This window comes from Salminus brasiliensis, chromosome 19 (genome assembly GCF_030463535.1).
Source record: "Salminus brasiliensis chromosome 19, fSalBra1.hap2, whole genome shotgun sequence".
Classification (NCBI taxonomy): Eukaryota; Metazoa; Chordata; class Actinopteri; order Characiformes; family Bryconidae; genus Salminus; species Salminus brasiliensis.
The window spans coordinates 31,442,023-31,457,022 of record NC_132896.1 but is presented as its reverse complement, the minus strand read 5'-3'; the positions used below and the strand labels follow the sequence as shown (position 1 = coordinate 31,457,022).

At 45.3% G+C, this 15,000-nt stretch overlaps 1 protein-coding gene across 6 annotated transcripts in view; it reads left to right on the top strand.

The window, feature by feature from the left end:
* The window catches only part of rapgef2b (Rap guanine nucleotide exchange factor 2b), a 148,614-nt gene that overhangs the window by 49,564 nt on the left and 84,050 nt on the right, over window positions 1-15,000 (top strand). For 5 of the 6 annotated variants that reach the window (XM_072663976.1, XM_072663977.1, XM_072663978.1 and 2 more), the window contains exon 4: window positions 4,451-4,534. In XM_072663976.1, the coding sequence (XP_072520077.1) occupies window positions 4,451-4,534 (84 nt within the window). Of the gene's footprint in view, window positions 1-4,450; window positions 4,535-10,625; window positions 10,761-15,000 lie in introns of those variants that run through there. The other variant, XM_072663979.1, reaches the window with a different exon arrangement.

The window sequence follows — 15,000 nt, the reverse complement described above, 5'->3', positions numbered from 1 at the left end:
TGTAGGGATTGGACTGTTGGGATTGTGATATGATAGGATATGATAGTAATATGGATAAATGCAAGTTTGAGGAACTTCTCAACATCAGGTGAAGGATCATTAGACCTTTAAAATGTTGAGAATTCACACCCACACTCATGTCTGTTACAGTCAAGGTCCTTCAGGTTCCCTAAAGGCTTCTACAGCATCACCAAAACCCTTTAAAGCGAAGTCCATGGTCTTAGAAAAGTAAGCCCAGAATGCCTCAGTAGATCCTCAGGAGGTCGCTGGTTTAATCCTTAGTGACCTCCAGGGAGTCCCAGAGAGCATAATTGACCTCCCTCTCTCTCTGTAGGTAGGATTTAGGTCTAGCCAATGCAAGTGTCTGCAAACTTTAAATTAGTGAAGACCCTTAACATCAGCACACACATCTACTACAAACATGGTTCTATATGGAACTAAAAATGGTTCCTCTATGGCATCGCTGAAAGAACCTCTGATAGCACCTTTGTTTTTAAGACTGTAGAAGGAAATTTGCAGGAGATGCAAAAGCTTTGGTGATTTAAAAGGTCAGTTACCCAATCCCTGCTCATGTGAACTCCCCCCATCACTAGCAGTGCCCCCAACACGAAGAGGGTAAAGACTAGCACATGTGAAGACGGCCACCATCTTTTTTCCCCAACTTCACTAGGTAGTCACTCCCCAGCTCCGGTGCAGAAGCCAACAGATGCCTTTGCTGCATCACAGCATCACAGCAGCCCGCCCCAGTTGTGCTCTCTCTGTCTCCGGCTACTGATGGCAAAGCAGCATGACACAGGATTCGAACCATTGAATCATCCTTGGATCGTAGTGGCAGTCCCTTAGTCCACTGGACCACTCGGAGCCAGTAAAACTTGGAAGTTATTCGTGGTAGAGTGGGGTATGGCGGGAGGGATGCTTCACTTTAAGACCCTCTATCATAGAAAACTGAATTTCCCTCCGCCTGTTTTGCATTCCCAGCCGAGTGATGGCCTCCTCCTCGTGCAGGAACACCTCTCCTGAGCTCATATTGAGAGTTGTATAGACGTGCTGGCGCTGACCCAACACTCCCAGGCTCTCTTTCAACACTGCTGTCTGTTCTCTGACACCAAGAGAGGGAGTATTTACAGAGCTGTGTGTCAGCATGCTATTTTCTTAAACACACACACACACACACACACACACACACTCCTGTTAGTGGTGCTATATCTGTGAGTGTGTGTGAGAGAGGGAGAGGGAGAGAGAGAGAGAGAGAACGAGCGAGCGAGTGAGTGAAAGAGGGTGGATGTGATGATAGAGTTTATTTCGGTCTGTTTGACGGTTCTTTTCTTTGCACTCACCCCTATAGCGAAGCCTCTCATGTCTGCTTTTGTGTCTGCATCGCTTTCAGGGCCTGTTCAGAGCTCCACAGCGCAGGAAAATCAAACCCTCCTCTTGCACAGTGTGTTTTCCCCGTGATTATTTTTGCTCGTGTTGAGATGGATGCGGCGCAGAAGAAGATCTCTGTGCTTAAAAGATCATCTCCACGACTAGGCCTTTGTTTACGCGTGTTGATGAAGCAGTCGTGTGCCAAAGTTGGGTACCTGGGGGGGAGGGGCGTTTTATAAAATAGGAGTGCTCAGTTTAGCCAGATCTGAAGACCGATAGGAGAGGAGCTGAGGAACGTTGTGAGGAACATTACGCAGAACCTTAAGTCACGTTTTAGACAGATAATTTAAGCCCAAAGTTGAGGACCATTCAAACGAGATGTTAGATTCTCTTCTCCCCCTTGGACAGGTTTGACTTTGGGCTTCCAGGGGTGTCCAAACTTTCGCATACAACTCTAGTACTGTACTACTGCTACTTTACTACTATACATGTACTGCTACAGTTTCAGAAAGGGTTCTCCGAGGGTTCCTTAGTAAAGGCAGTGCAGTGTAGTAACACCACTAATATATCATCAACATCATCATCCTCATGGTCATCATCAGCATCATCACAGTCACCATCTTCATCACAGTCACTATCATCAGCATCATCAGTCTTCATCACAATCACAGTCATAATCATCTCCGTCGCCAAAATTATGTTACTAGCATCACAGTCAAATCATTGTCGTAATCAGTCACCATCAACACCATCATCACAATCAGTCATCATTGCAATCACCAGTCTTCATAATCAGTCATCACCACAATCACTCTCACAGTCATCACCATCATCGCCATCATCACAGTCACAATCATTACAATAATCACAGTCTTCATTATCACAGTCGTCACCATCATCGCCATCATCACAATCACAGTCATCATTGCAATAATCACAGTCTTCATAATCACCGTCAACACCATCACCACAATCAGTCATCATTGCGATCACCAGTCTTCATAATCACAGTCATTACCACAATCACCATCATTGCCATCATCACAGTCACAATCATTACAATAATCACAGTCTTCATTATCACAGTCGTCACCATCATCATCATCACAGTCGGCACCATCATTGCCATCATCACAATCACAGTCATCATTGCAATAATCACAGTCTTCATAATCACCGTCAACACCATCACCACAATCAGTCATCATTGCGATCACCAGTCTTCATAATCACAGTCATTACCACAATCACCACCATCGCCATCATCACAGTCACAATCATTACAATAATCACAGTCTTCATTATCACAGTCGTCACCACAATCATCATCACAGTCGTCACCATCATCACAATCACAGTCATCATTGCAATAATCACAGTCTTTATTATCACCGTCAACACCATCATTACAATCACTGTAATCACAGTTATCATCATTTTCTGTCATCATCATCATCACCATCACCACAATAATCTTCATCTTCAATGTTTTTATTTTTTCTTGACCTGTAGCAGCTCAGAGTGTTCTTCAGACTTGAATCACAGATAAAACTGAATCTCCTGCTAGGAGATGGTTTATGATTTATGATTTATGATATTTTTTTATTATTGCGCTCCACAGACGTTGATGGAGGCCTGGAGCAACAGCGCTGAGTCAGAATGTATGGACCGCTGTGAATCTGTGATTCAGAGAGTTCACACAAAGCTCGATGGGAAGGTCTTTCACTGGCCTGCAGAATCCTGACCAGACTGATAAATCATCTGTTCCTCTTAAAGCCTGGTTGCACTTTTGCAATGTTACACTTACAGTAATTGCTGGGACCAAATTGCTCATTAAAGCCCAGGGGACCGTGAAAGGGGCCTTATCCTACATTTTTCTTGCGTTTTATTTATTTTCCCTCCCTAATCTGCAGCACTGATGATGTGTGTGTGGGTGTGTGTACCAGCCAAGAGCCATCACATGTCTACAGTCTCGAAGCTCTCCTTATTTACAGCCTGCTTTTGTTGTTGACTTTAAAAGAAAATAGAGGATTGATCACTGACTGCAGACGCAGCCCATCAGCCGAGACGTGTTCGGGGTCTGACATGAGGTTTTTAGTTTCTACAGTCAAGAACAGGAGATGCTACGCTAACGTTGCTAACAAACACTGAACTTGGACTGTCACCAATCTGGATCACAGTTGAAACGTTTCTAAAGCACATCAGCTGGTCTGAGCTAAATGAATAATAAGGTAGTCCGGTGTTTATTAGCTAGCTGTATTAGCGTAGCATCTCCTGTTCTTAACTAAAGAAGCGCACGTCAGATACACTATATGGACAAAAGTATTGGGACACCTGCTACATTCACTGTTTCTTCTGAAATCGAGGGTATTAAAAAGAGCTGATCCTGCTTTTGTTGGAGTGACTGTCTCTACTGTCCAGAGAAGAAGACAAGGCTCTACTAGATTTTGGAAGGAGCATTGCTGTGAGGATTTGATTGCATTCAGCAACAAAATGTCAGTGAAGTCAGGATGTTGGACGATCGCCACCATCCATTATTCCAGAGAGAACATTTCCTCCACTGCTCCACAGCTCAATACTGAGGCATGGTGCCAATAGGTTCATGTTCATCTGCCTCAGAGAGTCCTATTCTATTGGCAGTACTTCTCTACAGGGACTAGATGAGCTGTCTGTGTGCACTTGTGCATCCGCATCAGCAATAGGTGCAACTGAAAGAAGCAGAATGCATTCATTGGAAGGGGTGTCCACAAACATTTGGACATATACATGTATCAAACACGGTTAGGCTGGTCAACTGCATCTGGGGTCAGTGATCAATCTATATGCTTTATTGCTGAAAAGTTCTGTCTCCGGGTTGCCTTCCCGCTCACCTGTATTTGTTTGTTTGTTTGTTTATTTATTTATTTAAGCCAGGTGACGCTGAGAGAGTGTGTTATTGTTTATGCTTTTATCATTTTTTACATTTTTACAGCAAGCTAGACCACAAGCTGAGAATTCAGGGTATTAGAAGTTTGCAGGTGTCTCACTGGAATCCATGACTGTGCTTATTCACTGAAACTCCACCCTCTCTCTCCCTCTCCCTCAGCCCGGATGACATCGGCAGCTGCTGGTACATCTTGCTGTCCGGGTCTGTGTTCATCAAGGAGTCCATGTTCCTGCCCAGATCCAGGTATGTCCTTAATCCAGAACATCAGCACCTTGCTCTCAGACTAATGACGCCAGGGTTAGTCTAGGTTATCTAACCTGCAGCAGAGGCCACTCTGACCCCCCCCCCCCCCCCTCCCCAATCATCCCCTCTCATTCACACGCATATATACACATACACACACCCTAAGTGATGCCTGCTAGTCATTACACCATTGGCAACACACTCCAACGATGTATGTACGCCGATCAGCCATAACATTAGCACCACCTGGGTAATAGTAAGTAGGTTCCTGCTTATGGTCCCGAGACATGACTCCACAATGCCTCTGAAGGTTTCCTGTGGTGTCTGGCACCAAGACATGAACAGCAGGTCCTGTAAGTTGTCCTGTAGACCTCCATGATCATCAGTGAGCCTCAGGTGCCCATGCCCGAGTCGCTGGATACTAGGTACTGACCACTGCATACCAGAAATCATGCCCCACAGGACCTGCCCTCATGTTTTGGAGATGTTCTGACCCAGTTGTCTAGAACATCACAGTTTAGTTCTTGACCAATATGATTCTACCCTTGCCTACTCCTTGATCACCTTCACTGATTTCTCCACCCCTTGACAGACAGATGCCACTGTAAAGTATGCCAGTATGAAAAAAAGGGGATACCACCCAACCCTATTAGAGAGCTCATTTGCATATCTGTATCATAGAAGGAAGGACAGTTATAATGAGTAACGAATGCTGTAAAATACTGTGATATTTCTCATCACAGAGGCCCTGAATCAGCTCCTCTGACCTGCCCTGTGACACAGCAGCCTTCATTACTCACACTTCCAGTCTAACTTGGGAGGCGATTGCAGCTGTGTGTGTGTGTGTGTGTGTGTGTGTGTGTAAGGCCCTCTCCCAGTACTCAGTGTTCCTTTTCTAAGTTCAGGACTCCTGTGTGGCAAGTGTGGAAATAATATCTGGCAAGGCTTTCAGAGCATGTGGTCGAAATGACCTCAAACGGGCCGCCATAGCAGTAGCTGTTCACACCTCGGTCAGTGTTCCTCTAAGCCTGAACCGGTCAGAGCGATCCAAGCTGCATGACTGAGTACAGTTACAACGACCTCACACACAAGCGCTCAGAGTCACACGCAGGGTCGGTCAGATCAGCTTCCATTGTAATAAGCCTGTCCAGGAGTGGAGGAGGAGGTGTACTGTCATCACGGTTAAAAGGACAACATCTTTGAGGAACCTGAAACTGTGCCATAACATTAACACCACGTCCTTATCCATTATTTTAGCTCCACTGACCATATAGGAGCACTGTGTAGTTCTATAATTCCAGACTGTAGCTCATCAGCCTCCTTTCATCCTGCTCTTTAATGGTCAGTACCTCCCAGGACTGACCACCATAGAGCAGACTGTAGTATTATTTGGGTGGTGGGTCGTTCTCAGCACTGCCGTGACACTGACTGACGTGGTGGTGGAAGCCTTCATTCAAATGGGTTCTTAGAGGAACCAGACTTCATGTTCTCACAGGCACCTTTTAGAGCATCAAGAAATGTTTGAGTTCTTGGAGGAGCTTCTGGGTTCTTCAAGGAACTACTACACTGGGAGTGATGAGGGCAGTGATCACCATCTACCCACCCAGAGAGAGCATGGGCAAGCGTGCTCTTTCAGGTTCAGGCTGCTGATGGTGAAGCTGATCCAAACCCACAATCCTCTGGCCATAGAGTAGCTGCAGATGATCAGAACATGAGGTTCGAGAGGATTCTGGAGAAGTCTGTCTTATTTAAACCTCAGACGTTTAGTCTGGTTTGCTTTTGATTGACGGTTGAAGTGAGTGGTAAAGATCACCATCATGGCCAGATCCAAAGAGCTCTCTGAGGCCTTCAGAAAGAAGGGTGGAGATCCAGGTGAGTCTGGAAAGGGGTTTTATAAAGATCTCAGAACTGCCAGCGTGGCCAGGTCAGGCCGTCCATACAAGTTAGGCCCAAGAGCAGACCCACAAGATCTGTAGAGAAGTCTCCAACAGTCCTAAAATGTCATCACGGGACCTACAGGCTCTCCGGCATCTACCATCGGAATGAGAAGCACAAGCGGAGATTCATCCGTCCACAGCACATTGTTCCAGAGGTTCCACAGTTCTGGACTTTGGTTTGGATTTGGTTCTGGTTTTGGTGTTCTCTGGCAAACGTTAGTCTTGCAAATTTAATTGAATTAAAAGGCATTTCTTCAGTTTTTATATGTATGATTATATTTCCTCCATCTCCCAGTATTGTTCACATCAAGATGGAATCTCCAGATGTTTAAATATGTTAAAAAGGGCCAAGGTTTTCATGGGGTGTCCTCATTTTTCTCACAGTGGAGTAAAATGGTGGAGTAAGTGGGGTCATTTTCTCAGCTGCTCAGCTCAGTCTCATTAATACCGGTGGCCTGTGGCAGGCTTGAAGGGATTTATCTGCCTGACAACATCAGAACATGTTTCTTCTTTACAGCTTTGACCTTCTCTACTGTTAAACGCTTCCAACCAAGCTGCACTTTCAGAGATGTCTGATAACAATAGGGGCGTAAAGGTTCGGTTCTCTCTACGGTTCGGTACATTTACATTTACGGACTTAAGCAAGTGCTTCACTGTTTACTCAAGAATAACCTCAGCTAGTTTAATAGACTAAAATTCAAAGATCCTCTAATCTTAGACTCTACTAAACACCAGTCAGTATGGAGACCATAGTACGCTACTCTTCACCCAAGTCCTCTCAGAAGAGGAGGGTCTTCAGTCTGGGTTTGAAGACAGCGAGCGTTGGACTCTGCTGTTCGGACACCCAGGGGAAGCTCGTTCCACCACTTCGGTGCAGGACAGTAAAAAGTCTGGACGTTGGTTTCTTGTGTTGGTTTCTTGATTGGAAACAGCTGGAACATCTCCGATTTTGTCTGGAGGCTTCAGGCCCTAGCATCCATGAGAATGCTGGTATGTCCATATGTAGGAGGTCAGATTCGAGGGGTCAGCAGTGCCAGCAGAGCAAATATGCCCCCTACCCCCAACTTGCCTGGTTCAGTGCCTCAGCAACAAATCACCGTGGAAACCGTGGAGGCTAAAAACTCTTCCCGTCCCCAAAATACATCCACCAAGCGTACAATTATGTAACGCCTACCAGAATTACACAAAATAAGGGGCTCCGAAGTGCTGATTAGCATCAGGTTTTGAGACAGTGTCTGGAAATGGCAGCGAGAGTACCACCTGCTACTTGTGCCAGTGATTATGCAACAAGGTACAAGGCTGAAAATAGGCATTCCAGGCTCAGCCACCAACAGTGGCTTCTGTTGTTCAGACTACGAGTTAACGTCAGATCTGGTTTCCTCTGTTGTTCACTGTGGTAATTCAGACTGCAAATGTTATGAAAAGTTCCTCGTAATCAAAAGCGTGGGAGATTTTGCTGGTATGAATTATTCTGAGAGCCAGAACGGATTGGTTTAGTGTGTTAAGGAGACCCCAAACCAAGGATATTAACCAATCAGCCGCAACATTAAAACCACTGACAGATGGCCAGTGGCACCTGTCAAGGGGTAGAGTATATTGGGCAGCGAGTGAGCAGTCAGTCCTTGAAGGTCACGTGTTGGGCAAATGTAAGAATCTGAGACTAGGACCAAACTGTGATGTCTAGGTGGCCGGGTCAGAACATCTCCACAACATCAGGCAGATCTTATGGGGTCTTCCCAGTTATGCAGTATTTTAGAATTTACCAAAAGTGCTCCGAGAAAGGACGACTGATGAACCAGCGACAGGGTCCTGGGCACCCAAGGCTCATTGATTTGATTCCCGGAGGCCTCACCTCACAACTTCCAGGATCTGCTGATAATGTCTTGTTGCCAGATATCTCAGGACACCTTCAGGCCTTGTGGAGTCCATGCCTAGACGGTTCAGAGCTGTTTTGGCTCCACCAGGAAGACCCACACAATACTAGACTGGTGATTTTGAAGTTATGGCTGTTCAAAAAGCGATATACAGTCTTCACTCATCTCCTCTGCCATTAAGTACAAGTCCTTCAGATCGCATGAGATATTTCTGGAAGATTTGGGCCTCTAACATTCACACAAGACCTGGTACACCACCAGAACTGACCCCATCTGATCAACAGCACTTTCAACTCTGGGAGCGAGGCGGCCATCAAACTCCACTTTCACTTCAGATCTGAAAACATCTGCAGGTCTTTCTGTCCATCCTTCACTGTTGGCCTAAAAGGATGTATGGTGCTGTTCTCGGAACAAGGGACTGACCAGGGCTGAGTCCAGAGCTTAGGAACTCTCTCACTTCAACGGGACTTTGTTGGTTCTTTGGGTTTACGGTTTCTGACTGTAGCCCTTCTGTAGCCCTCCCACCTTTACTCCAGCCATCATTGGCGTGGCCCACCATCGACTCACCACTGACCATATATCACTTGGGTGAGTGACTGTTCTCAACACAGGGACACTGGTGTGGGGTTGTGTAAGGGTTGTGGTGGTGGTTGAGGGTGGCTAATAAAACACATGGGCTAGTAGCCCAATTTGACATAGAAAAGCATTGCCAGTAGAGTGGGATCTATTGGAGCACCATGGTCACCATGCCAATGCCACTAGAAGGTTATAAAGCCCTCAGCTGTGGTCTTGGATCAATGGAACTGGGTTCTCTGGAGTTATGGAGCTCCAACATCAGTACCTGACCTCACAGCGATGTGTAGGACGTCTAGTGAAGCCTTTCCGTTACTGCAGCACACTCCCTGTTATTATTCTTGGTTTGAGAAGAAACACTGGATCAGCAGGTGTCTGGATTGTGGAATGCAGCTCTGTGTGTGTGTGTGTGTGTGTGTGTGTGTGTGTGTGTGTGTGTGTTCCAGAGAAATTGCTTTAAATGTCTTTAAATAGACCGCCCAGCCCGCGAGTTGGCATAGTTCCCTGAAATGACGTTTGTTTCATTTCCCCATCGCTCGCTGCGGTCACCACCCGGTCTGCAAGTCTTGCAGAGAGTCCCAATGTCCAGAAAGTGCTGGCCTAATGAGCTCCATAGGCTGACCACAGCGTGAGGCTTCTTTGAAAGGTATTACAGCCTCACTTCTGCCTGCTCATCTGATCAGTGTGTCTCTTCGGTGTAAGAGGAAGTCGTTTCCTTACCAAAGAAAAACCTCTCGGATTGCAGGTGTGTAAGTTTGCATAGCTGTGCTCACTCACTGACCCAGGAGAGACCATTTCATCCCCTTTTCATTCAGGTCGGCTCATAACCCCTTTTGTTTCCCTGAAGACCCTTTAAAGTTCATTAACAAACTCTTTATGGTCAGCACTCGTGTCTGGGCTCAGCAGTTGGTCAGCAGCAGCTGCTCTGGGCCGGCTGATACTCTTTGGAGCTGGAGCTGAGCTAGTTAAGCAAAGGCTAGCTTAGTGAGCGGCTACAGGTCCGAAACCACAGGGAAAAGCTTTAAATTCAGCTCCTGTCGCTCGATTATTAGCCGTTCTCGTCTAGACGTGTCTGAGGGGGGTTTCAGTCAGACAGGCTTGAGTTAGGTCTGTGGTGATCAGACTGTTATCAGGCTAACTAAGCTAGCGTTAACCAGCGTCTCTCTCCGGATTCACAGCAGTTTAACACATTAGTAATGGTCAGATTGACCGTTTAACATGTGCTCGAACCCTCTTGTATTTAAAGAGGAATTACCCATAGGGGTCATTAGGATAATGTTATTATTGCCTTTCAGTGAATCTCTCTCTCTCTCTCTCTCTCTCTCTCTCTCTCTCTCTCTCTCGCTCGCTCTCTCGCTCTCTCTCTCTCTCTGTGTTCAGTGTTTGTAGAGGAGGCTGAGAGGTCAGTGTTCAGTGGCTGGAGGTTAGCCCCTCCCCTCTCTCTCAAGCAAGAGGCTGGCTGGAATTTTGGCTCCAGTCCGTCATCACTAACGCCCAGCGGCAGGAGCTCACTCGCGCGCACACACACACACACACACACACTCGCGCTCACTCACGCTGCTAGCGCACACTCCCATAACATGAAGGCAGCAGACTGAGCAGGCTGGTGTGAGGGCTGAGGGTGGGAGTGTAAGGAGTGTACGCAGGACGGCCGGAGTGTGTGGATCTGGGGTGGGTCTGCTGTGCTCGCTCTTGTTATGCACTCGGATTAAAGACAACTTTCAGATGAGAAACGTATCTTGGAGTGTGAGCACCGGAAAGACATCCATGAAGGCTTTCTAGGATTGGGACTGGGGTCACACTTCCATAAGGAACTTTCCTCGGAAGCAGCAGCTTGGAAAGGTAGATTTGTGTTTATGAACGTCATCATTATTCAGACACAATTCCAACATGGATTTGATCTTCTGACGTACTCCAGACCCCTTTAGATAAGAGAAATCCAGTAAAAAGGAGAAACAAGCTTCTCATTCTGAAAAAAGAAATTAGTGAGATCTTGTCTGCGAGCTAGTCTGAAGAACAGAGCTCGGTTCCTCCAGGTTTCTCCTGGACGCCCCCCAGTTCAGCCATCAGCAGCAGCAGCAGCAGCAGCTCACCTGATCTACCATCATTAAGCCCTGATTTACCTCCAAACCAGGTGTTGATCTGAGGAGAACTCTAAATAATACTAGACTCCATGAGGAGAACTTTGGAGATGTTCTAATGATGAACACAGTGATGGAGAACCACCACCACTTTCTGTAGGAGTGATATTATTAGTGTTTATTGTAATATCAGTGTTTTTTTTACTGAGGTTAGAAACACTTACTGCCCAGATAAGCAGCTTTTTATTCTATAAGCTGCTGGTGAAGGCGCTGTGGTCATGCTGCTGGGGTCCAGTGCATTCTGTCCTGTCCAGCACTGCACTCTGGGCTAATTTAAGGTTGGAGGTGTTCCTGAAAGGCATTCAGTTCGTGCTGTTCTGGGTTGCTGTGAATCTGACTTTCTTATGTGTGTTTGTATGTATGTATGTATATATATATATATATGCTGGATGTATTTAAGGCAGTATTTCAGTAGGACACTAATGTTGATACAGTCTTCTGACTGCAGTTCCATGATAGATCTTTAATCTTGGCTTAAATCTCTGTGTGTGTGTGTGTGTGTGTGTGTGTGTGGCACTTAATGTTATTAGATATATGTTCTCTATATATGTAAATAGTTGCAATACCCATGGGATGTATTGTAACATATAAGAATTTACATAAATGTAATACATATGGGACACATTACTTGTGTATAGAATGCATATAGGAGAAATTACATAGGGGACATGCGTATATAATAAATATAAAACCAATGACATGGGGGACTAGCATATGGGACAAATTACATGGGGTACTTACATATGTATATAATGCATAGTGGATATATATATATATATATATGAATGACAAATTACATAGGGTACTTACATGTGTATATAATGCATATGGGACAAATGACAGTTATGTACATGTAATACATATTGGACATATGTATGACTGTTTGGGGTGTGTGTGTGTGTGTGTATGTGTGTGTGTGTGTGTTTGTGTGTGAGTAATATTGGATGGTTAGTGGTATCTGTCATCACCGAATCGCATTCCAGGCACCACGGATGTTGTGTAACGTAGAGACGTGGAGCGCAGGGGCCAGCAGGGTGGGCATGATGTCTCTCAGGAGCAGAAGGAATCTGAGCTGAATTCCTTTGAGCTCAGTGGTTAAAGAATGTGCTTCTACAACTGCAGCGCTCATAAATCTTCCTGCTCTAAGCTCGTGCTTCCTGGTCCTGAATGAGCATTGTGTCTGTTTACTGGGCTTCCAGTTTTACTCTCTGTCTCTGTCTGTCTGTCTCTCTCTCTCTCTCTCTCTCTCTGTGTGTTTGTATGGGGAGTTACAGTATAATGCCATATAATGTTAATCGTTGTCAGAATAAATTACCCTGCATACACGAGTATTTTAGTGCTATAATGCATGATAGATAGATATACAAACAGGTATGTAGATAGATAGATAGATAGATAGACAGATAGACAGACAGACAGGTATGTAGATATAGATAGATAGATAGATAGACAGACAGACAGACATGTAGATAGATAGATAGATAGATAGATAGATAGACAGACAGACAGACAGACAGGTATGTAGATAGATAGATAGATAGATAGATAGATAGACAGATAGATAGACAGACAGATAGATAGACAGACAGACAGGTAGATAGACAGATAGGTAGACAGACAGGTAGGTAGATAGATAGATAGATAGACAGACAGGTATGTAGATAGATAGATAGATAAATAGACAGACAGGCAGGTAGACAGGCAGGTAAACAGATAGATAGATAGATAGATAGATAGATAGACAGACAGGTAGACAGACACATAGATAGATAGACAGGCAGGTAGACAGGTATGTAGACAGACAGGCAGACAGACAGGTAGACAGATAGATAGATAGACAGGTATATTAAGCTCAGACGTCATATTCTAGTTTTTGCCACTAGCCCCTCCCTGAAAGAAGCAGTTCAGTGAAAACCCAAATAAACACGACTGATCGCTGACCCTACATGTGGTCAGTCTGCCAAGCCATGATTTATGTCTGAAGTTTGCTTTTTCACATAGGAACTGGAGATGCTAGGCTACAATGGCTAACATACCCATTCCTCCGACTGTCAACGATCTCTTTTCAGTAAATACTCGTCCACGCTCTTTTACACAGGTATTTGCTGAAGCTGAAGCTGGAACTGTATCATCGTCTGCATAACGCTGTACCACAGACTGTGCTGAGGCAAAAGTAGTTCCGGTTACTGAGTTTATAGAGTAAAATAAGTCCTACACCACATAGATTTGTTGGTATTTGCCAAGATGACAAGATTGGTGACAGTCTAAATCCAGTGTTTGTTAGCAACGTTCGCCTAGCATCTCCTGTTCTAATCTAAAGAAGCAAATGCTAGATATCAAAGCTGTCTCAGCGTATTACAGCGCCTGGTGTGAGCCATGAATTCTGTTAATCTGATGCTCACCAAACTTCTCCTTTAACTTATTGGGCCTCAGTGAGGGGAAGGCGGCTCTTTAGCACCTGTGCAGCGGGAGGTTTTGCAGATGGTATGCGAGTCTGTTTCGGGTGTGTTGTAAACTGGTATGTTCAGAGCAGGTCAATAATTTGCCTCCCCGTTCCCCTCCATCCCCTCCATCTCCTCCATCCCCTCCATCCCCTCCGTCACTGAGGTGCAGTACTGGAAATAGAGCAGCGCTGGTAAGCAGTCAGTTCCAGTTATTTCCGAGCTGAAATGGAAAGGCAAGAAACGAGATGGAGGGAGGTCCTCACAGTGTGTGGTCACAGAACGAAGAACAGAAATAGCTGTGAAATGCATGCTGGGATACCCACCTGTCAGCTTTTTTTCCCCCTCCCCTCTGTGTTGTTCTCGTTGTGGTCAGGCGTCATTATCTGTGACCATTTCTGACAAAAGAACAGTACTGGTAATCAGTACTGAATGGAGGCCCCTCGGGCTTGACAGTTATTTGGACAAAAGTATTGGGACACCTGCTCATTCATTGCTCCTTCCGAAAATCAAGGGTATTAAAAAGAGCTGATCCTGCTTTTGTTGAAGTAACCGTCTACTGTCCAGAGAAGAAGACAAGGCTTTCTGCTGGATTTTGGAGGAGCGTTGCTGTGAGGTCAGGATGTTGGGTGATCACCACCTCAATCATTCCAGAGAACACAGCTCTTCCACTGCTCCACAGCTCAATGCTGGGGGGCTCTATTACCTCCTCATTCCTCTAACTGAAATAATGGATGTTGCTCCATCCAAGACTTTTGTAATGACTTGGGGAGTTGGGGATGGGCTGGGGTGGTTATCATCCAACACCCGAACTAGCTAACGCACTTGTTGCTGTATGCAATCAAATTCTCAGAGCAATTCTCCTCCAAAATCTAGTAGAAAGCCTTCTTCCCTGGAGAGTAGAGACACTTACTCCAACAAAAGCAGCATGAACTCTTTTTAATTCCCTTGATTTCAGAAGAAACAACGATTGGGTGGGTGTCCCAATACTTTTGTCCCAATAACTTTTTGACATAATGTGAATGCGGCGGTTGTTTTTCACATTGTATGCGAATTTCATGATGAACGGACCAATAGAAATGCTCCAAAATGACTTGGAATAACATATTTTCCCATTGACTTCCATTGAAAGTTAAGCTGGTTTTTCCACTGTCCTGCACAATTTGATTAATGACCTTCTTTACCCATTTAAACCGGACCAGTCTGTTGTTGAGAACTCCTGTCCCATTCATTTGTCCAATCTCTCACCTATTAAAACCCAGCTCAACAGCGCTAATGGTGCTCATTGGTCAGCTGAATATGGAATTGGTCGAGTTAGCACTGTCCCTAACTTCTCCCCCAGCAGAAGAGGTGTGTATGCGTGCGAGCTCTGGACTTTTGTGCCCGTGGTCAGCTTATTCTTGTAAAAGAAAAGTGCTTTACCAGCAGCATTATTGCTCAAACCAATGAGCAAAACAGGACAAAGACAAAGGAGGTCACTGTTTGCAGCGCTAATACAGC